The 26,112-nt window shown below is 35.1% G+C and overlaps 3 protein-coding genes across 6 annotated transcripts; 1 reads left to right on the top strand and 2 right to left on the bottom strand.

Annotated features, from left to right (window-relative positions):
- Positions 1-255: 255 nt before the first annotated feature.
- Positions 256-6,602, bottom strand: LOC121251166 (glucose-6-phosphate 1-dehydrogenase, cytoplasmic isoform-like). The gene is given in 17 exon segments (XM_041150522.1): positions 256-695; positions 763-808; positions 920-1,035; positions 1,409-1,479; positions 1,990-2,085; positions 2,236-2,383; positions 2,748-2,819; positions 3,175-3,211; positions 4,001-4,059; positions 4,368-4,436; positions 4,516-4,673; positions 5,385-5,571; positions 5,666-5,732; positions 6,061-6,136; positions 6,139-6,145; positions 6,423-6,517; positions 6,520-6,602. Coding segments are annotated over 17 exon segments (1,545 nt in total). The 5' UTR covers positions 6,593-6,602; the 3' UTR covers positions 256-527.
- Positions 6,603-9,755: 3,153 nt separating this feature from the next.
- On the bottom strand, positions 9,756-13,391 carry LOC121251170 (plant UBX domain-containing protein 1). Of its 4 annotated transcripts, none has more exons than XM_041150526.1 (8): positions 13,234-13,391; positions 11,971-12,067; positions 11,724-11,795; positions 11,198-11,265; positions 10,957-11,086; positions 10,717-10,821; positions 10,120-10,345; positions 9,756-10,007 (listed from the first exon to the last, which is right to left on the bottom strand). In XM_041150526.1, the coding sequence occupies exons 1-7, from the start codon at positions 13,315-13,317 to the stop codon at positions 10,137-10,139; spliced, it is 765 nt and encodes a 254-aa protein (XP_041006460.1). In that variant the 5' UTR covers positions 13,318-13,391; the 3' UTR covers positions 9,756-10,007; positions 10,120-10,136. The 4 variants fall into 4 exon arrangements, with proteins under 4 accessions (XP_041006460.1, XP_041006461.1, XP_041006463.1 ...); XM_041150527.1 differs by having other exon boundaries at positions 11,724-11,792; XM_041150529.1 differs by lacking the exon at positions 13,234-13,391 and adding an exon at positions 13,016-13,175 and having other exon boundaries at positions 11,198-11,272; positions 11,724-11,792.
- Positions 13,392-15,055: 1,664 nt separating this feature from the next.
- On the top strand, positions 15,056-23,076 carry LOC121251163 (AUGMIN subunit 6-like). Its single transcript, XM_041150516.1, has 13 exons — positions 15,056-15,472; positions 15,598-15,654; positions 15,763-15,857; positions 16,342-16,492; positions 17,297-17,422; positions 17,549-17,705; positions 18,456-18,516; positions 18,604-18,925; positions 19,802-19,927; positions 20,857-21,018; positions 21,124-21,376; positions 21,503-21,973; positions 22,442-23,076. Exons 1-13 carry the CDS (start codon positions 15,257-15,259, stop codon positions 22,480-22,482), a joined length of 2,238 nt encoding a protein of 745 aa, XP_041006450.1. The 5' UTR covers positions 15,056-15,256; the 3' UTR covers positions 22,483-23,076.
- The last annotated feature ends 3,036 nt before the right edge of the window (positions 23,077-26,112 follow it).

Raw genomic sequence — 26,112 nt, 5'->3', positions numbered from 1 at the left:
AACCAAACGAAACCAATATATAAGCTTTTAGTCAAAAACTGAATCATATCATAATAAAGTGATTTATTTATACTTTTTCACGGTAAAGTCTACTTTATTTTTTTACAAAACATCTTAATAATGTTTATATATTTGAAACTTATACAAATTATTACTCATTACTTAAAATGTGGTTCATCAACTAATAGAATAATGCTAAATACATTCATAGGGTGTGGAAGCTCTGGTGACACATCCAACTCCTTATTCCTTAAATGCGTACAAAGAAAACTCATATTACAAAGTCAAAAGCAGCTTTAGCAATTTATTACAGAAAGGGCATAGATTTGTCTCATATTGCTTATGTAAAGCTCGAGTCATACTACTTGTTCCGATCAGAGAGCTTATTAAGCTCGAGTCATACTACTTGCTTATGTATTGCTTTCATTAAGCTTATTAATGTAAAAGAGCCATTTTTCATGCAAACTTGATATCGGCAGGCAACAGGATGGATACACCAGAGTCCATTTTTGCAGGTATACAGCACTCTACAAGGTGGGAGGGATCCATATATAGCCATGTGTTTGAACATAACCAGCTTTTTCTAGCAGTTCATCTGCTGCTGCAGGACCTCGGCTCCCCGGTTTGTATGGAGCCGGCTTCATTTCTCCACCATCAATTCTGTGCAGAAGAGGTGTGAAGATCTCCCATGCCGCCTGATGGTTCACACAACCGTCAAATTTTGAGCTGACACATATTGTATTTAATGTACAATGTTCATACCCTCAACTCATCTCTGCGAACAAAATGCTGCTGATCACCTCTTACTCTGTAAAACAAAATTCTTCTTCTCAATGAGTAAGAAATCAATGGAACACCATGATATTAATTCTCAGAATTATCAGATACCAGCAATATGGAAGGAAGGCAAGGATCATACGTGTCAAGAATTAGACGTTCATAAGCCTCTGGGATTGTGACCCCTTGATAACGTTGCCTATACGACAAGTCTAATTCACTTTGGATAGTCAGCATCTCCAGTCCAGGCTTCTTGACCTGCATGGGAGACATTGTGAGAAAGGGGTTTTCAGACAAAAGTAAAGTTGCTTAATTAGACGCCATCAGCAATGCTTATGAGAAGATTCAAGTAAAAACAAGCTTAATGTTATATTACCAGAATTTTCTATAAAGTTAAGTAACTTCAGGGAAAATTCTACAAAAGTATGATCTACGTATGATTGCTACTAGAAAAACCCTGGAAAAAATACGCAACGAAAATAATTCAATAGGCAAGCACATGCACACTGTTTTCTACTTTTCCTGATGCTCCACCAGGTCTCAACAAGAAGCACGTGAAAACATAGACAGGTACAGCTCAAACATTGCGGGACCAACAATTCTCAAAATGATATTAGAATCAGAAACATACCGTAAGCTTCATGTACATGGCTTCTGAAGGCTGAAGGCGTATTACAAACTCATTTCTCCCCTGTTTTTTACCTGAATAAGAAGACAATGTTCAATAAATAGATAATAACTTTTAGGTGACCAAATATTCGATAAGACCATCAAGCATAATACAGATGCAGAGATAAGAGTGACAACAGTACACAGACGCTGAATGGAAAGCCAACCAAGGAGGTAAGTGGCAGTAAGACCATATGGAGTTATATTGCAAGCAAGAAGACTAGAAGACTTAATCATGGCAGAAACAGAAAATGTGCCATTCTGCACATTAACCAACGCAATAATCCTCACAGAAGTGTTCACTTGGGCAATAATCATAATTTTTCTCACTTTTAACACCCAAAATTTTAAGTGCAAGACCACCTTAGCAAAATCCTTCTGTGCTTTTCATTCATGTACGAGTATAATCAAGTAAAAGATATGTCATCTATCGGTGAGAGTTTTTTGATAAATAGTTAAACATAGAAAATTGTAAGATGTATAAGGAACCAGGCAAAATCTTGAAGATAAGTCACACAGAATTCTCAAGGTAATGTGCCATACATTTGAATATATCACCAGGCACATCCTTAAACTGAACACGTATGTCTGCCTTTCTCGAATCCAATGCTTTCCCAGCCTTGAGTATAAATGGTACACCTGAATAATAAAATTCGCTTTGACTATGATAAGAGGTTGAACAAAATTATGCTCTAATTGATACCCAAATGTGGGTTCAGATATTATGTTTCACTCCACAATAAAAGAGTTTCAAAAGAAGATAAAAAAAAATTGTGAAGTAGATAGTACCCTCCCATCTTTCATTGTTTATTCTCAGAATTACAGTTGCAAAAGTTGGAGTATTTGAGTTATCAGGAACTGTTGGATCATCCCTATAGCCTTCATATTGTCCAAGAACAACATCTTCATCCTTAATTGGAAGAACTGATTGAAGAACCTGAGATTCAAGCAATAATCAGCAAACAATGTAAGAAGATATGTCTGGAACTCGCATAACTGAGAAGATAAATTATATGGGGAAGAGTTTTATGTCAATTGGAAAACATGAATATTTTTTTTAAGGGAAAAAAGGCTTTCAAAACTCTTAGGTTCCTTTAGATCTACAGAGATAGTTTTATTTTCTATGTTCATTTAGAAGCCTATTATCATAAAGCAGTTTTAGGGAGACAGAGGCAGAAGGATGTGGAGGGTGGGAATCAACACATCTTTGTTTCTTGGTCTGCAAGAGAAGCTTCAGAGCATAAACATCCAAAAGATAATAACCGAAATAAACTCCCCCCTTTGCGGTGTAAGATACGTACTTTCACTTTCTCATCCCGAATATGCTCAGGTTTGAGAGAAACTGGCTTTTCCATGGCAACTAGGCAAAGAACCTGCACTTGGTAGATGAACAATGAGCAATATCAATATGCAAAAATTTAGACACATTTCATCTTTCTGCTGATAGGCTGGGATAACAAACTCAGAGGAAAGAATATATATATATATATTAACATTAAAATCTGAAGAAAGAACATTACAGTTGAAGATGTTGCTACAACACACACAAGATCCTCCAAATTCATGCAAGTATGTTATCACAAGAAGAAGTAACACAAATAACTAAGAAAACTAAGAAATACTAAAATTTAGGGTACAGCATAAAACAATAATTAAGAAATAATCAATCATGCTGAGATGGCATCTATAAGGATACGAATCTACTTTCTCTTAATGCCAAGGTCTTACCTGCAACAGATGATTTTGAATGATATCACGAATAATCCTGTCAACACAATAAATTATTAGTTATTCTCCTTAATATATTTAACATATAAAACAAGGCAAGCAAAAAATTAAAGTCATCTTAAATCAAACATAATTTAAACACCAAAACAATTTTTCATCTTTCAAAAAAAATATTTTTTTATAAGTAATCTTTCAAAAAAAAACTTGAAATCATTTGCCCTGGTTCCATGATAAAAGAAAAACACAAAAACTAACAAAAGACACATCTCACAGAAATTTTCTTCCTAAACACATTTTGAATGAGCCCCACTATTTTTACAAGCCCCACTAACTTTCTCAAGTTAACCATATTTCTACAAGCCCCCCGCCTCTTTGACAAAACCCAAGAAAACTCATCTCAAAAACCCAATTTATTTCTATTAACTTCATTCCTGATATCCTCTATAATTGGCTCTGAATGTATTTAAATTTTATTCATAAATAGTATTTCCATATTGGGTTCGGAAAATGAGAAGTGCCTCCTTGGAAGATCAAGGCATTTTCTGCCTTAAAAGATTAGTTTTTCATCGATCATGTGATATATTTTCCATTAAACAAATATGGCCTTAGAACTAAAATTTTAGGACCACCAATATATTTTTTCTTTTTTCACTAGCATGTAAGTAGTGATTGAAAAATATTCGAATACATGTTTTTTTGGAATTTGATATAGAAGTAATCAATTTTGAATATTAAAAATAAAATTTTAAAGAGGACAAGGAAATGATTGTTCATTTAAGCTCCTGCACAAAGAACAAACTGAGGCACAAGCATTTATTGTGCATACCCATATTCATCAAAATATCCACCACGACCTTCAGTCCCAAAATCCTCCCTGAACACAATCTGCCAGAGAAAGATACGAATAAGATACATATTGAAATTGGAAATACGAACGTTACATTAGGTGACAAATGAAAGTTGCAACTTTATATATTGAGGTAACCACTGATTGGAGGAGAACAAGATATTGCCTGGACTTTATGACTAGTAATGTACTCTTGCAGCCTCACCTTAGGTGAGTAAATTTCAAACATTTTTTTATTAGTAACTCTTTTTTTATAAGTGGAAAAAAAATCATGTAAACAATGGGGAAGAATTTTTTGCTTAGATAAGTAACTTTAAAATATGATCAGCAAAAGAAGGATTCTCACTTGTATATTGTCAATGTTGTCACGATTCCAAAGGGGCAAGAAGAAGCGATTTGCAAATCGAAGAACCAACTGCATATTTAAGATAAGAAGAAAAATAATCAGAGTCTTGAAAGAAAATAAATAACTAAGGCCTATCTACATTTATTACCATATTCTGCACCAATTCCTTTCCCAAATAGTGGTCTATACGGTAAATTTGTGGTTCTTCAAATAACTCTCCAATCTGGGCACTGAGTTGCTCTGCAGATTCCAAATCTTTGCCAAAAGGCTTCTCAACAACAATCCTTGTCCATCCACCAAGATCGGCTGGAATAATTAGATGAACTCATTCAGAAAGGTCTGTATCAGATACTCTATAAATCTAAATCTCATACAGGATTCCAAGATGCTCAATTCGACCAACTAGTTTAGTTAAATCAACTTTAGCTAAGAGAACAACATTTTGCAGTTTTGTAAATGGCATGCAGGTTCAGCAAGATTACAACAAAGAATTAATTGAGACACTAACTGGGAATAGAAGGCCTAGTTTTCTTTTGCTGGTGTCCAGGTATGTAAACAGAATTCAGGTATCTTTTAGACTTCTCCCTTACCATCAGAGCAATGTTAGGAAAAACAATACCACTAATAAAATCTTTGTAACTCCAACAACTCAGCAAAAAAAGTTCCAAGAATCACCCTTAACAACAGAATGGCAACTTCTATGAGTGCTGTGTAATTATGCTATCAGATAGTGATCTTTCTGCTTTGACTAATGGCTACCCAGCTGAGCATCCTATCCTATCTTCTGAATTCTTCATCTTTCAGCAACTCTCTAGAAGCATGTCAAATAAAGTATAGGAATGTACATATGAATCCAAGTTATGTAGTTGTGTATTGTTTCAAAGAAACGACCTCCGTGCAAGATCTTTCAACAATGATGAATGAAACCACCCGTCCAAACACGAATGACCAAAAATTAGTCGCCAGATTTTATAATAATTCCAGTTGCAAATTAAAATATGAGTTAGAGAAACTTACATTTATTCGTGCAAAAATGCCTGATCATCCTGCAGACAGATGGATAAACTGATGGAGGAAGTGCCAGATAAAAAAGTCTCCGAGACGATCCCTCCACAGTATTTTTTGATAATTCCTGCTTTGAGATTTCCTTATCCAACAGCCGAAAGCCTTCCTCAGAATCATAAGAACCACTTACATATTTAACCTACAAAATAAATTAAAAATACAATGTACTTATGGGACATTAGTCACACTACAGAAATGATTCCAAAATAATGCAGGATAATGGTTGTGCTCACCAGTTGCAGAAACTTTCTTAAATTCTCCAAGTTCTCTGATGAAGCACTTTTTTCATTACTAAGATACCTGCAGTTTTATCACATCTAAATCAATCCATGCCATGTGCTATTCTGATAAACATTTGAAGATATAGTTTAAGTGAGTGAAAAATAACAAAAACAGTTTTTTTGGGAAAAAAATAGTTAAAAGGAAGTGAGCAGGCATAAGATATGAATCAAAGAAACAAATATTCAAAAAGAAATTGAGGTAATTTTGGTAGGCATCCTCTACCAAATATCAACCTTGCAAATAAGGTTTATTAATATGTAATTTATAAGAAATAAGTCCCAAGCAAGGGACCTCGCACCAAACATTGTTATTATAAAATAGAAACTGACAGCAGAAGGCATCTCACCCACGTATGCGATTTCTTAGCTCGTCATCCGAAATCTTAGACCTTGCATAGCCAAAAATGTGAACTTCATCGGGGGTAGGAATCCCTGGGAACAATCATGTGCCTTTCAAAGTGAGTAAAAAAGTTCACAGGTCCTAATAATAACCGGTAACTCTACTTCTTCTCTAGTCTTAAGAGACAGAAGATCATATTCTCATTTGTCTTTTATGAATAACTTCCATCAAAATAGATAGAATGCTAATATCAAAGCTGAAACCATCGTCTTAAAACATACTGAACAAACGAGAGAGAACAATTGTTATACCGATAGATATAATTCACGAAAATAATACAAAGACTGTTAAACAAGAGTCTAACAAAACCTGCCGAAAGAGGTTGTAGAGTGCCGGGAAGGTCTTCTTCTTGGCGAGATCGCCAGAAGCACCGAGCACAACAATGGAGAGACACCCAGTTTCGGGACATTGTCGACATCTCTGAACGGCTCGTCTCTTGAAGTATCTCTTCTCTCAACGTGCCATGATCCTGATTCCATCTTCTAAAACCTGGACAAGAAAAAGCCAGCTACGTTACAATTTCTCATGATGCAGTCTATATAAAGAAAAGTATAAGCTGTAAGCATAGTACTGAAAGTGGACACTGGCGGAAGGAGATACAAGGATTTCACTGTACTTTCCAGAGCATGGAATAGAATGAGCCAACGGGGCAATCAATTTTCAGTGCATGGAATTGATCAGATTAGCCAAAAAATAAAGAAAAAGGATTTCACCGATTTAGAACGCTTGTGTCTCGTTTGGTCGCTAAGAAGATGTAGAATTAGAAAACAACAGCCGTATGCTTCGAAATTACAAAACCGATCGTTGGAATAGAGCATATAGCGTAGTTCTCAAATTCAATGTATCATAATATATTTCTTCTGAGTTTCTCGAGAACCAAATAGATGGAAGAGTACAAACTAAGACTGTTTCACTCTATACATGGATCTCAACATCCACAAAAACGCGTAAACAGGAAGATCGAAACACGGAAATCAAAATCATGGAAAAGACCGATTTGAAAGCTCTGAACAGAACTGGAAATTCCGTAACAACATGAAATGAATGCGAAAAAGAATCAGGTGAAGGGTTGTAGAAACGAGACAGCGGAGCTAACAGATATTGAAGCACAAATACCTTTTGATGCAAAGTTTGGAGTGGAAAATTTGAGGTAGGAGTGGATGGTGGGCTCTGAGCTTCTCTTTCTTATATTTATGGTTTATAACAGTTGACAAACTCTCTCTCTCTCTCTCTCTCTCTCTCCGTGCCTCTGTTATCAGCCGCCAAGCTCTGTCTGCCTAGGCTCTCCTATTTCTCCACCACATATGACGGATCAAGTTCGTTGGATTTTCTGAGACTATCTGTAATGTGTCGGTTTTATTAGAGAAGTCCTAGATATAGATAAGCTTCATATAAGCAATTGTAAAAAAAAAAAAAAAAAAAAACTACCCCTTTTCTAATCATTAAGTAAACAAAAAAAATTTGAAAAAATCAAATAAAAAAAATAATAGAGATAAAAACCTTATCATTACTTTTATTTTAATAAAAATCAAATAAAATATTTAAAATATATGTCGTATTGATGAGTAGCATACATTTGTTAAACTATACATCATTATAATTTTTTTAAAATTTTTATACAAAATATAATAAATAATTTAATTTTTTTAAATTTTAAAATAATAATAATATTAAAAATTAATATTTTATTAAATTTTCAATTTTTATCTAAAATTATCTCATCTCATCTTATTATCAAAACTATAACTTATGTCTTGTTTATTTTCATAAAATTTTTTAACTTATCTCATTTTTCAAATTTTTATATAAAATAAAATAAATAATTAAACTTTTTTAAATTATAAAATAAAAATAATATTAACTTACATCTCAATCAAAAACTGATCACGTAGATTAACAATCTTGTTTATTTTTGTATATAAAATTAAATAAATTGAGATAAAAAGTTATAAATTAAATAAAATATTATTAAAATATATTTTTTAATATTATTTTTATATTAAAATTTAAAAAAATTATAATAATTAAATAAAATAAAATAACATCAATTGTGAAAACCAACAATTCTTTTCAAAACAAACGAGATCGACCGACATAAGTGTCGGGTGTACCAGTTTGAATCGTTTGATAGAGACCCAAACTTTGTACCATTCGCTCCACCAATCACCACAAGCAACGTCACCAATCTGGGGTCAACCTTTCTAGCCACTGTCCAATAATGGCTACAGACGGAAAGGAAAAAGAACAAACTTTACCATAAAAATATATTATCATGTTCTAGATTGAATGGATGTCACGAACGGAGTGATGCGTTTTTCAACTTTAATTATAGGTCATGTTTGGATGGAATCATCACAAAATTTTAAAAATAATAATAAAATAATTTAAATGAATATATTTTATTAAATTTTAAGAAAAGAGTGATGGAAAATTAAATAAAATACATTTTTAAAATAAATATTATATTGAAATTTGTAAATAAGAAAAATCTCAATATAAAATTTGTTGCTATAATTTTTGTTTTAAAGTATTGATTTTTATATTTGAGTAATTATTAATTAATGATTAGATGAAAAAATTTAAAATTTAAAATTTAAAATTAAAATATTTTTATGTTCGAATGATATTTAATAATGAAATTACGATAAAATTTAAAAAGCTCGTATTTGCCAAACATGGCCGTGTTTAGTTATAGCTGGAACGCACTAATGATGTCTATTAGAAGATAAACGTTTACCTTTATTTTCAAATAATGGCACGGAATCAAATTTTATAATGTGATAGAATTATAGAATGACGTGTTCTTTTCTTCAACGGTCTTACACTACATACATGTTAAAAAAATAAAATAAAATAAAATAAAATAAAAAATAAAAATAAAAATAAATATATAATATAGGACTGCTGAATAAAATTTTTCATAAAACATAATTTCACATTTTTATATGTGTAACGTTAGAAATGTAACATTAAAATAAGAACTACTTAAACCAATAGTGATGGGTTGCAGCTGTCAAGAGCTCCACACCATATTATAAAATATTCAGCCAATGAAACATCCACAGGATCATATCCATATCCCTTCTGTAAAGCACGTGTTGTCAGTTCGTCACGTGTAAGCTGAACGGATTGGGATTTTTTCCTTACCGACATTACACAATACACACCGGTGATTTCGTGAATGAATAGTAATACTGTGCCTCTTCTTGTTTGCTTATGCATTTAATTTTTTTTTTCCTTAATAGAAGTGACTACTAGTATATTTATAATTTTCTTTTATTTTTTAAAAATATTTAAACATATTTAAAAAACGTTTGAAATAAAAAACAAAAAAGAAAAATACCTGCAGGTAAGAGTAGTACCGCTCTTTGGTGAATTATGATTAGAATAACAACTAAATTTGATATTAGTTAAAATGGGCCACAAAAAGAAAAAAGAAGAGTCCAAACGTTAAACCCGAATTCTGTCGTTTTATCGCCTCATGGCACAATGTGCCTGTGTAAACCCAATAGGCCCAATCAGTCCAAGAATTGGAGAGCCTGAACTTGTCACCACCGGTTATCATCTCAACATCCTTAAGAGTTACATATTTAAAGAGAAATGAATCACAGTCAGAATTTTTTTTTTTTTTTAAAAAGGTTGTTTAAAACTATCCTGATTTATATTGATAACATATCAGGTCAAGTCACGTCATAGTATGACGGCAAAGGGAGCCATTGCCAGCATTGAAAAGAAACAGAAACCCATTTAAAAGGTGAGATGAAAAAGAAAATATCCAGCCATGTTCTTTCCAACGGACGGAGGCATTTCAACTTTGGCACAACACAAACCTTCATGAAACATAAGGGAGATATCAATATGTCACGACTGTCGGGGTTACTTGTTTGAGGTTGCCTGCAATAACAAAACCGATGCCCGTAGTTAGCATAATGAGATGAGATGAGCGCAGATCAATTGAAAATTGGAAGAAAAGGTTCAAACAGGAACAAGGACCTGACCAGCTGACCTCCAGAGTCGGCGTAATCACATTTTCAGCCACTTGGGCTTAACAGGTTTTTTCCCTGCAGGTTTTTGTTCTTGAACGACAGGGGTGGGTGTTACTGGTACAGGTTCTGGTGCAGACTGAACAGCCTCTGCCTGCTGGCTCTGCTCAGTACTAAAGTCCAAATCTTTCAAAGACATGATCTCTTCCTGAAGGAAGGGAGCTGAGTTTGCTTCTGTAGAATCATCATCTGATGATGGCATAAGAAAAATATAGAATTAGTTTTCGTTATTACATAAACCAAAGTCTAACAACTGAATAAAAGAGGGAGGATGAGGGTCGCATTCTTTGTGAATGATGCAAATCAAAGTTTTGGTATCGGACCGGTAGAGTTCAACTTAAAAGAACTTCACTTCCTTTTGAGTAGTTCTCGATCACTGAGCACCCAATTTGCGGAATTCACAAGAAATCATTAAACAAAAACAAGAAAATATTTTTTTTGGATAAGCCATAAATAGTGTGAAATAGTATTACATGGCCAAGAAGAAATTATAATTAGTCATGACGAATAAGCCAACAAAATACTTCAATTGAATTGTGGCACCCAAAATCATTACTAACCTTCTCGTAGATCATAAGAAAAATACACAATTGCTCCGGGAACAAAGCCAGCATTGTAAAAATCTTGTGACATGTCTGTTATCTGCTTCTTAGGAGGAGCAGTATCTGCAACATAACCAAGTTTTGCATTTTGATGTTTTACCTTTAGAAATCCTTATTGAAATCAGCTTTTCAGATAATTTTTACAAAAAATATCCAATCTAATGCAGGTAAGGAATATTTTAAATTTGATAGGTATACATATATAGAATGGCAGTTCTGGTCGAGTAACCACTTTCTTGAGAAGATCGATCAAGCTCTGAATTGTTTCTGATGCATGAAATGTGACCTCTAATGTGTGATGATCAGGAAAGCGAACCCTAATGACAGCCTGCATGCGTGAGCAGATAAATTCATCAATAAGTTTACATTTACATCATACCATGCATACCTATCAAATTAAAAAGAAAAAAAGTCTTAACAAGAAAGGTTCATGAAACACCTTTGTTATTTTTGACCTGCGAGCCACTTCTTCTGCTTCTCGAATTTTCCGTGTCTTCAAGAATTTATCTGTACACTATTCCATTAACACCTTAGAAGAAGCATTCAACATCATACACACACGCACCTGCATTCTTGTACCGATAAGTGTACAGGGGTATGTGTTTTGCAGTGGGATTCTATTGAACTTCTCAAATTGTCCAACATTTTCTCAGGAAACATAAACAGTATGAGCATATGTATATGTAAACAAGACTTCCAAGAAATATGAGAGCAGAAGAGACTTCCCATTCCTTGCTTATATTCCCGACATGCCATGAGATATAAGTACCAAAACTCATAATGCAAAGTCAAGTATCAACCAAACAATTTATACTTTTTTTTTTGACAAGCCACTAAGCCATACCATAAAGTAGAATTTACGACTTACCATCACATTTTCTTTTCAAGACCTTCAGCAAGTTTTTAAAATGATTCAATAAAAGAGCCATCTCATCTTTTAAAATAGGGGCATCCTCAACATTTACCTTCCTTTTTAGAAGCTGAAATTCGATAATAATCCTCAGCAGTAAACTCATAGAAGTCATCTGTCTCCTCTGCTGTACAACATAAAAAATAAGTACTGATCAAAATAAAACAGACCATTATAAGGGATGCGAAAAGAAAAAATTGTAGGTGTTCCAAAGCTTAACAGGACAGGTAGGGAACTTTTGAGACTGAGTGGATATTGTGGCCTAAGGTAGAAGGCACAAAAGTTGAAATGTTGCTGCATACCACTATTGGACACTTCATGTGATGATGGAGAAGCTGCTGATGTTTCGAACACACGGATTTCTCGCCCAAATTTTTCTTTAATAGCTGCAAACTTCGCCTGACATCGTTGAAAATATATATATGTATACATCAACATAACGTCACACATGTAGAGTATGTCAGAAACCATGTGACACTGAAATGACATAGTCTTGGTTGAGATTAACAATGATTGAAGAAAAATGCTAATTGTACTTAAGAACAACGTATGAAAAATTTATTTCTCCATGTGTCAATTATTGATATGCTGAAAATTGTGAAATTTGAATTCAAAAGAAAACTGACAAAATGATTCTTGTACGTAAAATTGTATGTATATGTAGCACTACTCATGATTGAAATGCAATCTTTTAAACATTCATCTATCAATTTCATAATGGTATTACCATCATTGACAGAGAAAGTGGTTGGTAACTAAAAAAGGGCGCTTAATTGGGAGATAAGTCTATAGCCTCTTTTTTGGATTGGTAACTAACTCACTCACTCCTGTGGGACACGACCCAACACCTCATCCATCCCGAGATAAGTCCATAACCTTTCATATCAAGCTGACAAAATATTCAAATTCTCTTCTAGAACACCCCCAATAACTATTTAGCTTCTTTAAGGTGAGAAATCAACTTCTTTCTTCAACAGTTCGAGAGGACAACATGAATAATGTTAATTTATTTGTCACTAAACACATAAGACCATGCATATTAATTGGAGAACATAGATGCAAGTTAATGAGGCTTGATTAAACTTGGAGCTCAGGACAGTTCTGATATTGTAAATTGTAAACTTGGTATGTTACCAAGGTGCGAGCTTTTCATAGATACACATTACAATGCTCATTGTTCGTCAACTATAATTCACAACATCTTCAATCAATCTAATTATTATTCATTGTCTTCCATCATGAAATCCTATCTTTTGCCACTCAATTATGTTTTTCCAAAATCAAGTTTGATATCAACTGTATATTCAAGAACCGGACATGAGGAAATATAAATTGAATCAAACTTACCCAAAATTTAAAGCATAAAATAAAACCCACAATTGAATGATCAGCACACGAAATCCACGGCTAAAATCTTCCATTGTTCAACAATTAGAGCAAACCAGACTATCTTTAGACAAAAACCAGATGGACCCACCATAAAAAACAAACACTTGAACCAGTACGTAGAAACAACGTTCGTGAATTAAATATATCAGGAAGTTAGAGTTTTGAAAGAAAAAGACCTTGGCCGCTTCAACCTCCATGGGATCAACGTTCGCGAGTCTTCTTCTCTTCAAAGGTAGTGGAACAGGAGCATCAAGAAACATTAGAGAACAAAAGATAGCAAATCTTGTTTATGCCTCAATCCCTCTCAGACTGGAATTCCTTACCTCTTTTTTCAAGTAAGCGCTTACACGTGGTAAGTGCACGTGCACAAGGTCCCCAACAATGGGCCGGCATTTGCTGTCCAGTGTCCAGCCTCACGCGCACAAAGCTCACCAAATATGGGCCGCTATATACTGTTGCTATGTTATTGGGCCTGGCACTCTGAAATAAAACCTGGGCTCGACATTAAGATTAAAGATCATCAAATTTAAATCGAACTTTTTAATACAGTTAAAACAACTAATCATTGTTAATAAGTTGGTCTTTTACAATGGAAGAAAGGGCCCGTGGAAAAGCATTGCACACACACAATGAAAAGACGTTCAACCCAGGCACAACCAAAAAAGAGGAATCTGAGAAAAATAAATAAATAAATAAATAAATAAAGAGAGGGTATTTAGAGTTGGCTCGCACCAGCTTTGTGCATTTTTATGGTGGATGAAGCAGCAATCAAATGGAGACAAAATCAGTGACAACCACTTCGACAATCAACAGCCACACGTGGCACTACCACTGTCCAATCCTCGCCCACATAGCATTTTAATTTACTCATATTGTTGCCTTTTGAATGAATGTATATATTCAAGAGATAATTGGCATCCAAGCTAAGTAACAAATACATTTCAAAATCTGGCTTTGCAACCATCATGTATATTAATAAGAAAATCTATTTATAGATCTTATTTTTAATACACCCGACATAGAGTTAATGTGGAAGCTTTTCATATCAGCTATACTCGAAAATAATTGATATTTTTGACTTTTTGAAAATTATAATAGATCACACTATAAGTGATGTGAGAACCCACCTATTTATATATAGCAAAAAGATAGTTCTATTGGTACTGATGGTCCAACCAATGGTGAACCGATACAGTATATATTCAAAGCTTTTTTTTTTTTTCTCTTTCAAGTATTTTATTTACATTTTTAAATACTTTTTTTTAATAAAAAATACATAATATTCGGCTTCTTAATTACTGTGTAAAAAATAAATAAATAAAAAATCATTGATCAAACCATCGGTAGACCATCAGTTCAATAAGCATTTCCAGGCCCATAGCAAAATCCTAATTCAAGCATATTTTTTTAACCAAAAGTAGTACCCATCTTAATATTTCAAAGGTGATATCTGGATTCAAATCTCCTTAAAGGAGAAAAAAATTGGATAAAATTTTTGGGGGAAATTTATTTTCGGAGATTTAGAAAAAAATGATTTTTGTGTTTTTTCCGAAAAGATTTAGACAAATCATTAATATTTTATTTTAAATTTAAAAGATTTTTAGAGTGAAAGTTGAATATTTGTTTTGTTTCAAATAATGCAAAATCAAAGGTGACCGTGGCTTTTCGACCAGGCCTGCCGGCTACAGTTCCACCGGGGCACGTTAGCAGTGGCCCCACCCGCACCCTCCGCTATTTCAAATACCATAAGTCGGCGATTAAACGTGACGAGACCGATTCCTTTTTCTTTTAATTTTTAATTTTTCCCCCCACCCACGACCCCCCCCCCCCCCCCCCCCCCCCCCCCCCCCCCCCCCCCCCCCCCCCCCCCCCAACGAGGCCCATCTACGCCATAAACAAAAGGCAATCAAAGCGAGCAGGGGACGGTTTTAAAAAATAAAAAATAAAAAATAAAAAATAAAAATGCATCTTTACCTAGCATTTTGGATTATTCTAAAATCACCCCTTTCTGTTCAAATTGCGGTTCAACTTTGCAATTACTAGCTTCCCCAAGGACCTTCGTCCCAACAAAGAACCAATCAAAAGGAAATTTAAACAACCAGAATACGGAGAAGAAACCTTGAGAGAGAGAGAGAGAGAGAGAGAGAGAGAGGTTGGTGGTGGTGGTGGTGGTGGTGGTGGTGGTGACTGGTGAAGGTGATGACGATGGACAGAGAGAAAGAGAGAGAGATAGAGCTTGAGAGCGCAATGTACACTAACTGCTTGTTGTTAGGGCTGGATCCGGCTGTTATCGGAGTCGGAGGCTCCAATGGTACTCCTCGGGTCGGACTCTTCCGCCACTCAAACCCTAAATTAGGCGAACAGCTCCTCTACTTCATCCTCTCCTCCCTCCGTGGCCCAATTCAATCCACCAAAGTACTTTTCTGCCCTCGCTACTCTACCTACATTCGCTTTACGCATATGCGTATATGTTTTTTGTACTTCGATCTGCTTCTGTTTGTCTTTTTTTTTTTCTCTGATTGTTTCGGGGATTTTTCCAGGATTTCGACAAGGTCTGGCCAATCTTCGACTCGGCACAATCGAGGGATTTCCGAAAGGTAAAGAAAACTCGATTGTGTTACTGTTTTTTTTTTAAACTATTTTTTTCCAGTTTTTTCCCTCGAATTTGAAGTTTTTATGTGTTGCTGTGATATTGTTTGCCTCAGGTTGTGCAAGGGATTATTAGTGAGCTCGAATCGCAAGGTGCGCTTCCGAGGAGCAATTCGAGGGTTTCCTCGCTCGCTACGTGTTGTGGGCCGAGGTTGGTTGGGATGCTTTTTGTTATGGTTTCTGTGTTTGCATTTTTTTTCTTTGAAGTTATGTTCGGGTTTAGTAGAAGTGCGTTTGGTTGGTGATAAAACTGAGGAAAACAAAAGCAGAAATAAGAGTTTGATGTTTAAATTATGTTTGCTGTTTTGCTGATCTCAGCTAAACCAAATGGTTGTGTTAGGCTCCTTAAGTGGAAGTTTTGGTTTTGGTCCGGCATGGAAACTTTATGAATTATGAGTTTCTTTTATGCTTACTAGATTATCCTAGCAATTAGGAAGAGGCTACTATTTTGGTATTGGAGTGATAAATAACAGCCGAGTCAACATATGGGAATTATGCCAGATAATCATTTAACATTTGGAGCAATAATGATGAGTTTCTTTGCCATCCTAAATAACTCGATTGCTTCTGTTTTTATGTGTTTTAGTAAGGTAGTTGTGGATATAACCATCATGATCTTCACATGTTAATTTCAGGTTCGTTGAACTCTTGTGGCAACTTTCTTTGCATGCTTTGCGAGAGGTTCATAGGAGAACTTTTGCAGCTGACATAGCTTCTAATCCACTGCCTGCATCATTGACAGATGTAGCCTTTTCTCATGCGGCTACGCTACTTCCTGTTACAAAGGTAGTACAGCTTTTATATATATATATATATTTTATATTCTTGCATTAAAACATGAACTATTTGAAGTCAGTGATAGAAGGTGCCTGGAGTAGTAATCTGTGAATTGCTGAAGTTCATAAGTATGGCTGTGCTCCTGTAGGCTAATTCAAAATGACATTTAACATGATAAAGATGATAGACATTCAGAGCTCTAGTTTCACCTCATTTGTTTTTTAGATTTTTTTTTAAATTTTTTTAACCGCGTTGTTGGGCTACCGATGGATAACTTGATCTGAAAGCATAGAACATCTACTTGATCCGGTCTTGATAGCTGTTTGTAGTTCCTACTAGTATCTATTTGTAAGCTATGAAAGGCAGGAAATCCATTCAAGCTAGTCCCGCTAAGCTAGCTAGTAGTCTAATATGCCAACAATCATAGGCTAATGGTACAGGCAATAATCTCTTCAAGCCCGTAAGCTAAGCAAGGAAAGAAAGGAATGGATTAGATGATTGGTAGGCATTTTTTAATCATCTTCTTTTGATGTGAAAGAATAGACACAGAATAATGTAGTTTCAGTTCTTTGTGCTGTGCATCAATGGTTACATGATCTGTATCGACTACTCAGTCTCCTTATACTATTTAATGTTATAATGCACTGGTAATAATGGCTGCGTTTATGTTCTAGAAAAGTGTTTTATTTTATATGTTGGATGTCTTGCTTCCTTTTTTTTTGTTTATATTTTTATTTGATTTCCTTGTTAGCAACAGTTTTCAAATCCACTTGACATTCAATAGTAGTGGTCTAAGCCTCATGTCTTAAACAGGCAAGGATAGCACTTGAACGGAGGAGATTTCTTAAGAATGCAGAAACAGCAGTACAGCGACAGGCCATGTGGTCAAATTTGGCTCATGAAATGACTGCAGAGTTTCGTGGCCTTTGTGCTGAAGAGGTAAGAGGCAAACTCATTCGCATTCTCGGAATGGGCTTTTGTTTAATAAATTGAAATCTATCTTCTTTTTTAATGTGGCTTTAGGTTTGTTTCCTTAATGTTTTTTCTTGGAAAACTTGGACTTAGGCATTTTTGCAGCAAGAGCTGGAAAAACTGCATGACTTGAGGAATAAAGTGAAGTTGGAAGGGGAACTTTGGGATGACCTTGTATCTAGTTCAAGCCAGAATTCCCATTTAGTTGCAAAGGCTACTCGCTTGTGGGAGTCTATATTAGCTCGAAAAAGTAAGTACAGGAGGATTGTATTTCTTTTCTTATTTTTGTTGATGTTCTCATTATTTCATTGTGTCCTTGCTTTCTCTAAGTTAATCCATATCGTTCCATATCATCTAGAAATTTATACTATGTTTGGAAGGATTAATGCTTTAATGTTCAGAATTGTTCCTTCCATGAGTTTTGCTCCTTTCTTTCTAGATTGAGCACAGTGGTTAGAGCTCTTTCCTGCTAGGGAGACTCTTATACTGCAAATAGAAATTGTGGTTTCTGTTCTTTTCTTTGAATCTTTGGTCTCATATAAGTTTCTTCACCCAATTAAGTGCTAACTACAATAATGAATTTGTCAGATATGCAAGGCAGTATTTTGTGCCCGTTGATGTTTGAGATGGGCCACATATCCTAGTTTAAGAAGTTGTCCTTGGTCATAAATCGTAATGTTTCAGTAGTTATTTTGTTTTTGATCTCTGCCTGTGGCTACTGTTGTTGTTGATTGGATATGGCCATGATTTGTGATCATATTTATTTGGGGATTTCCGGAGTTTGATTATGTCACTGAGTTTTTTGGCACAAATAAATACTGGGGAGTAACTGAAGGATGAGTGAACTGCCTTTCCATGTTGGTTGACATGTTTTTCTTGGATTCTGAATGAATGAGAAGAGCTTGGAAATTTTCTTGTTTTTTATTTTATTTTATTCTTATTTCCTTCTTTCTCGCAATTCTATTCTGATCACCTTAGAGCTGATCGCATTCATGCACAGGTCAACATGAAGTTCTTGCTTCAGGTCCTATTGAGGACTTGATAGCTCACCGTGAGCATAGGTAATTTAGCTTCCCACATCATTCTAAGTTTCCTAGATCCCCTTTTTTTTTCCAACTTACTTACTCATGCATAAATTTCTTTTTCAGGTACCGCATCTCTGGATCGTCTTTGCTTGCAGCTATGGATCAGAGTTCTCAGGTTTCTTATTCAGATGTCTTGTCTGTTGAGCCTGGTGACCTTCATTCAACATGGATGGATGACAAAGAGCAGAGTGATGGAACACATGTCAATTCAAATAGGGAAAAGCTGAAGAAGAATGTAGATTCATCCAATTCACAAGTAAATGATGGAACACTTTCTCGAGTAGATGATAGGAGTGGAAGAGTTCAGCCCACCGTTGATGTAGCTGAAATCATCAGGCGTTGGACACATGCTTTACAGCGTATTCATAAGCAGTCACTTCATCTGGTATGCTCTTTGCTTAATGCAAGCTGTTTACAACAACATAAGATCCTTTACTAACTAATGAACTTGTTTCAATATGGAGCCTTGTCTTCTGCTCAGTGATTGCAGCATCTAGCTCCTTTATTCATTAAAAAAATCATTGCAATGGCATGTTTGAGATTATTGGTTGCCATGGGTGATTTAGAAATCAAATTTCAAGTCCTGAAAATAAATTCAAATTAACAACCTTACGGTCCATGAGATTTTATGTTTCTTGCTGGTTTTCCCCCTTTTTTGTCCAAAACATTGGTGCGATATTTGGTTTTCTTGGTTTTGTTTATTTTTAATCTACATGTTTGGACCACATCATCCTATTTGTTAGTTCTTAAAGCTTTACTTTTAAAAGCTTCATTAATGGTGATTGGTGAGTGACGCTGTTTGCCTTGATTGTGTTTCTGTTGAAGTTGGAAGGGGACTGCAAACGGATCTTATCTAAACTTGGAATATTCCATTCTTTGATGCACTATTCTTAGTAGTTTGGCATGTGCATATTATATCCTTCTGTCATCTAAAAACCTTTTTAAAAAGTCGAATTAGGAGACTCCATATTGATAATTCAGTTGTCTTACATTGTTACTTTGGGCTTCGGCTATTGTATTGAATGGGACTAGTTTTAATGACTTTTATGCTGTTTTTCACAGCGCTTAGCTTGTAATTAGGTTCATCTCTTGTATACTTCTTGTGTACTTGGGCTTGCCTAATTATGTTGATCAAAAAAATTATTCTTACTTATAAATAAATAAATAAATAAAATTCAGTTGTCTTACTATCTAAGTTGTGAACTAAGGCATTGATTTACCTCTAAGTGAAGTATTGTCATTTTTAACATTTATTCTGTAGGCAAAAGCTAGTAATGGAGAAGGCCCAGAAATTTTACGATCCTCACAGGTTGGGGGCACGAGTGGCCACGCTGAGTCATTAGCTGCAACTCTTGCTGAGCATCAGCAACACTTGGCTAGCTTTCAGGTAATGCGCGTGCCTATTCTCCATGCTATTCTTTCTCTATGCATATTTAATGTCATTATGATTTGTTATTCTACCTTTGGCCTGATTTTCTACTTAAGGAACAATATTTTTTTGTTTTTTTGATGATGGGGGAACCACTCCAAGGCAGGAGCCCTTAGGACTCATCCATGAAACCTAAACCCCGTGGAGACTAGCACAACAACCCACCATCATGGCCTCCCATTTAAATTGCAGTTTCACAATGATTAGTGGAACTCCTTAGTTGAGGACCTGAGGTGAAGATATGAAGAGGCGCATATTATGCAGCGTGTCATTTTGTCATTTGAAATTCTCGTTTAGAGCCTTTGGTGACTGATAACACACACGCGCGCACACACACACACACACACACACACATATATATATATATATATTGGTTTACATGTAGAGAAGCTCTACTTTAGGAGCCTACTTCTCGGGAAGAAGTAGTCTGTGCCATGACACCTCACCTTTTTTCTAATAAATAATCTGGAACTGCTCTTCTATCATTGATATTCAAATTGTAATGCTTTTTCGTTTTCTTATTTATGGGTGCCAATGTTGGTTGTAATTCTTAAATAGGTGTATTCTCATGTATACTTTCAGTGTACCTGGGTTATGCCTACCTTCATATCAATAAAATAACTTATAACTTATCAAAAAAAATGTTGGGTGTAATGCATAACTTAAATAGTAAATTTTTATAATGCTTTCCTTTTTTGATAGTCAAGTAGCAGAATGGGACAGTTTTGATGAAAGAAAGACAACTGTGGGAGGGAGGGATATAAGTATACGTCCTGTGTACTTGGGTTATGCCTCCTTTTCTTATGAATAAAATGTCTTGATTACCTATCCAAAAAAATAAAAATAAAAAGTTCTAGACTTCCTATTCAAATATTCCTCATGTGCAGGTACTCATTAACCAACTTAAGGAAGTTGCTCCGGCCATACAGCAGTCAATATCAGAGTGTACAGAGAAAGTCCAGAATATATCCTCTGCTCTGCCTTCCATGACCAGACATTGTAGCCAATCAATCTCACCTCTTCAGGCTCAAAGCAGTGGAAGGACATTGGTAAGTCTTCAGTGTGTGACATAGAAAGCTTTGTATATACTTTGATTGCCCAACCTTGAGCAATTTCCTACAGAACTTTCTTTTGGGTCTTCTGGAAAATTTCAGGAAAGTAGCACTGATGATGTTGCTGAGGTGACTACAAAAATGTCTACCATTCTGCTTGACAAGGTCTCAGCCAGTCCTCCTGCTTTAAAGCTCCCACAGTTGTTTAGCTTGACACCAAACTCTTCTGGAAAAGGTGGAAATATGCAAAAACGAAACACATCAGCTCCTCAAACAAACCCAATAGAAAACCATCCTGAAAGGAAATCTCAGGACCAGACTCTTACAAGTAAACAAGTTGAAAATATGCCTCAAGGTTTCTGCATCTGCCCTGCTCCTCACTTCATGCCCATCTGCAAATACAAGCTTATTGGCTTTTAACCCATTCCATTTTACCTATTAGAAACAGACTTAGTCATTCTAAATGTGGATGTTTTTGCAGGTAGTGATAATACTTACGTTCAGAACTTGAAGAGATCTGTAAGAGAAGCTGCTCTGTTGATGAAATCTTGTAATTCAGAATCATTACGAAACAATCATTCTGATGAAAGCTCTGAGCACTTCTTTGTACCTCTTTCAACAACTGGGTTCTCTCATCTGGGTGCAGAAAACAAAGTGTCTTCTTTTAGGAGTAAAAGGTTGTTTGTATCTCAAGCAGACAATTCCTTGCTTGAGAATCAAGCTCCTGATGTCAGGAGCAAGTATGATGAGTTTCCAGACATGTTAAATGATTTGGATTCACTCAATGAATATGACAGTGTAAATGGGTTTCTCTCAGTCAGCGACTCAAATTGTGCAACTTCAGATGCACAAAGATCGTTTTATGACTTTGAGGAATCTCAGGAGCAGGTCTTCTCACCTCCTTTGCTAATGGACACATCGCTATTAGCAGATTCTTACGAAGACTTGCTTGGTATGCTGTTTTGGCCACAAACTATACAAGTTGTAGGCATTTGTTTTGGTTTACATGCTTGTTATTTTTTATTTGACGATTACATTCTTGTTATTGTATGCTTTACTTTTAGCATGCCATTTACTGGTATTGTAATGCAATACTGTCAGAACCAAAAACCTAATATTTTTGGTTAATATGAACTTGTGCTGACCTGAGATATTATATTATATAATATCTTTTTATTGCATTTTGTGACAATTTATATGGTCAGATTATTTAATATTTACCAGTTGATCTTGGTTGGGAGTTTGGACCCATTATTTGTCAGCCTCTATCTTGTGCAACTTAGCAAGATAGAGGCTGACAAATACAAAAGAAGCTGGCATGGCATGGATATATTTGCCCTTTTACATAAAATGCATGAATGGCATATACAGCATCCCCATTCTGTACCACTGTCTGACAGTTTGTTCCTTCTTGTCGCAGCTCCTCTGTCAGAAACTGAAACGGCTTTAATGGAGCATTGAAACACATGTTCGGGCAACTTTCCTCATGTTGTCGAGCCCTGATAATTTGATTGTTGTGGTGTCATATTCGTTCCTCTCATTATTATTGAATGACACGGTGTTTGTAGGATGTCTCTTTTCCTTCATGCTCTGTAAATTCTGCCCACTCATTTGGCACATTTCTTTATCCCAATTGTTTGAAGGGAACTATGTGCCAATTGCACCTGACAGATGCCTGGAACGTGAGATGGTCGTGTAACACTTTGGAATGCTGACCTGGCTCTCGGCAACCAAAATCCACAGCCCAACGGTATGGTCGGAAACTTTGCTCGGCATTTTGTTCTTTAAGGTTACCCAAGAAGAGAAATGCGACCTCCCATGTTCAAGTAGAAGGTGAAGTTTGGTTTTTATCCTGATGGGTGTAGCGCCGCAAAACTGCATTCAGTTAGCATCTTGTTTTAACTGTCAAGGTCGACTGTTGATGGACTGATTACTATGTGTTCGAGGGATTTGTAATGAAAATGAACTTGAGATAATGTATTCTGCGGATACCACAGGAATGAGAAATTACTGTCTGTAACAGGTGGATTAATTTTATATATATGGTTTAGTAAAGCGTTGCTTGTGTGTGTTTTTTTTTTCTTTGATTTAGTTTTAATTATGTGGAGTTTTTAATTCCAAAAATTAATATTCTCACTTGAGCTTACACGGAATTAACTGGGTCTGGGTCTGAATGTGCCAAAATCATTGGATACGTGGGATTGACTTTTAAATGCCTATGGCCCACTGAAATGGTTGGAGATGGCATATCGATCATTGCGACATTTGGATTGGGTGTTGGATCTGTGCTCCTGATGTTATTATCCCAACAGCTTCGTAGATTCAACTGGCGCACGGTCTATCTCTTCTTGTTTTTGTTTTTTATTTTTGTTTTTGCATATTGGTTTTTGGGCTCGGAACGAGGATTCGAACGTGCAGGTTGCATCGGATTGGTCTGTTGAAAGAGTAATTTTCCTCTCTGGCCTCCTTATTTCTCCAACACCACACCACCCGAGCGAGGTGGACTTTTTTTTTTTTTTTTCAAAACTTTCGTTTTACTCATCCCCTCCCTGTGCGTTTTATCCAGGCTCCACACATCCAAAATCCCGAATCAACCTTTTCCCATTTTTTCTTCACCCGCGTCGTTTACAGACGACTCCAAGTTCTCTCTCGCACTGTACAAATTTATATCTTTAAATTTTTCTCAAATACAGTACTCAGATTTTGAATATTTAACCCAGATTTTTTTTCTCTGGATTTGACATCTGCATTACTCGTTGTAGAGAACAAATCTGGGAAGGAAAATCCAAAATATGGGTCAACTGATTATATCTCAAACATCAACATTTCATTTTAATCCACTTCTAACTTCCACGTTGCAGAGAAAAAAACAAAAATCAAATCATTCGATAAAAAGCTACGATTTTGTATTTGAGAGAAACCCAAAGTGCGAGAGAGAGAACCTTGGACTGTGAACGATACGGGTGAAGAAAAAATTTGAATGAGTCATCTGGGTTGATTCGGGATTTTTTTTTTTAAGGGGAGAGGGGGGTAAAACGAACGTTTTGAAAAAAATAATAAAAAAATCCACGTGTGTGGTTTTGGAGAAAAAATGGGCTTAAGAGTAGAATTACTCTAAACATTCACGGTAAAATACAAAAAATAATAAAAATGTTCAAGATAGTAGTGGATCAAATGTAATTTTTGTTCAACATCTATATGAACAGTCTTTTTTCCCCTTCAAAGAGGACATGTCTAAAAAAAAGAAACAGTGAATCTAATTAGATATCCGGAATTATTGTTCCCAAAAGTAGTATTAAATGTTTTAGTTACGAATGAATTTTATAAAAATAAATTTATAAATTGATGTGATTTAATATGATACATCAAAATGTAAAATTATTTTTATTATAAAATAGATTTAATATATTATATTAGACTACACAGGCTTGTGAGTTTATTTTTGTACAATTTATTTGTAATTATAATATTGTGTTTCCAATCGTATATCCGACTGTTAGTGTATATATTTGTATCTTAGAATATATCTAGAATATTAGATCATATCTTTAATTTCTTGTAATTATGCTAGGTTAGAATCTTTCATTTTCTTTGTATTCTCTTATTTGTTTTGGCCATATTCCAGTATATATAGGTCTCATTTGTATAGTTTGATACACACAAAAATATACCCTTTTATAATTCTTCATAATTCTATTTGTTTCAACAAGGTATCAAAGCCACCCTTCTGAGTTTTTTTGTCCCTGCAAGCCAACCATTCCTCTGGTATTTCTCTCTTCAACATCAACAATTGGCTTTCTTGCACTTAACTGTATGCTTATAACGAATTTACGTTCGATTTTCACTTAAATTTTCTTCAAATCAGGTCATAGAAGGGTCCTGAGAATTTTATTGATATTTCTGTGTCAAAAGCTTCTCGTTCCACTGTCGCACGTGCACCCACGCCCCCCTCAATTGCTCTAGGCGTCGTCCCCACTCGCCTCATGCGCCTCACATCACTCTTCAACTCAACCTTCCTACAACTCGATCCAATTCAAGCCCAGTCCGTTTCAAACCCAACCCATTTCGTCCAACCCAAGAATTTGAGGAGGGATGTTAAGCTGCGTTTGGATGTTGAGTTAAGCTGAGTTGAGTTTTTTATGAATAGTAATGAGTTGAGATGGTGGAGTGAGTTTTGTAAGGTCTACTTAATATGAGTTTAAATGTATTTGAATGTTAAAATGAATTTAAATGTATTTATAGACATTTGAAAAAGATTGTAGGTCCTGCGTGTAAAGAAGTATTGAATTGAAAAATGTTGTGGGTCCTATGTGTAAATGGTTTTTGAGTTGAGATGAATTTAATAATTTGAGAGTTAAGTGCTTGGATGACAGACTCAACTTAAAATTAGACTGAACTGAATTGATCTCAACTAAGTTTATCAACCAAACGGAATCTTAGTGTATATATTTGTATCTTAGAATATACCTATAATTATGTTAGATTATATCCTTAATTTCCTGTAATTATGCTAGGTTAGAATCTTTTCTTTTATTTATATTTCCTTTTTTGTTTTCACCATATTCCACTGTATATAAGCCTCCTCTGTATAGTTTGATATAAATAGAAATATACACTTCTATAATTCTCTAGAATTCTGTGTGTTTCAACACCGACAATTTAAAGAAATCTTGTAATGGAAACAAGAGATCCACCTCATACCGTGTTACTTTTCTTTGTTCGTTCTATCTCATATCATTTTCATGATGTTACTACTAGCATTATTATTTATTGGGATTATCCTGATGATTTCTTCTCTATCACTAGTATTTGTCTCTAAACTCTCCCAGCACCAAAGAAAATATGAAGTATTCCCTTCATATTGGTCTCTTCTCTATCTCTAACTGAGAGTGAGAGATAGAGCCTCGCGTGTGCCTAATTTCATGTGAGAGGACAACAACACCACTACTTCACCAACATTTAAAATAAAAATAAAAAATACAACAAAATATGAGAATTAAACTTAGACTAATTTCTTGTTTATGTTATTTCATAAGAACAGTCATCATTGATGATTAGAATTCAAGTCTCTAATCAAATTTACAACTTTAG

The sequence above is a fragment of the Juglans microcarpa x Juglans regia genome, chromosome 2D (assembly GCF_004785595.1).
Source record: "Juglans microcarpa x Juglans regia isolate MS1-56 chromosome 2D, Jm3101_v1.0, whole genome shotgun sequence".
Classification (NCBI taxonomy): domain Eukaryota; kingdom Viridiplantae; phylum Streptophyta; class Magnoliopsida; order Fagales; family Juglandaceae; genus Juglans; species Juglans microcarpa x Juglans regia.
This window is presented reverse-complemented; position numbering and strand designations above follow the sequence as displayed.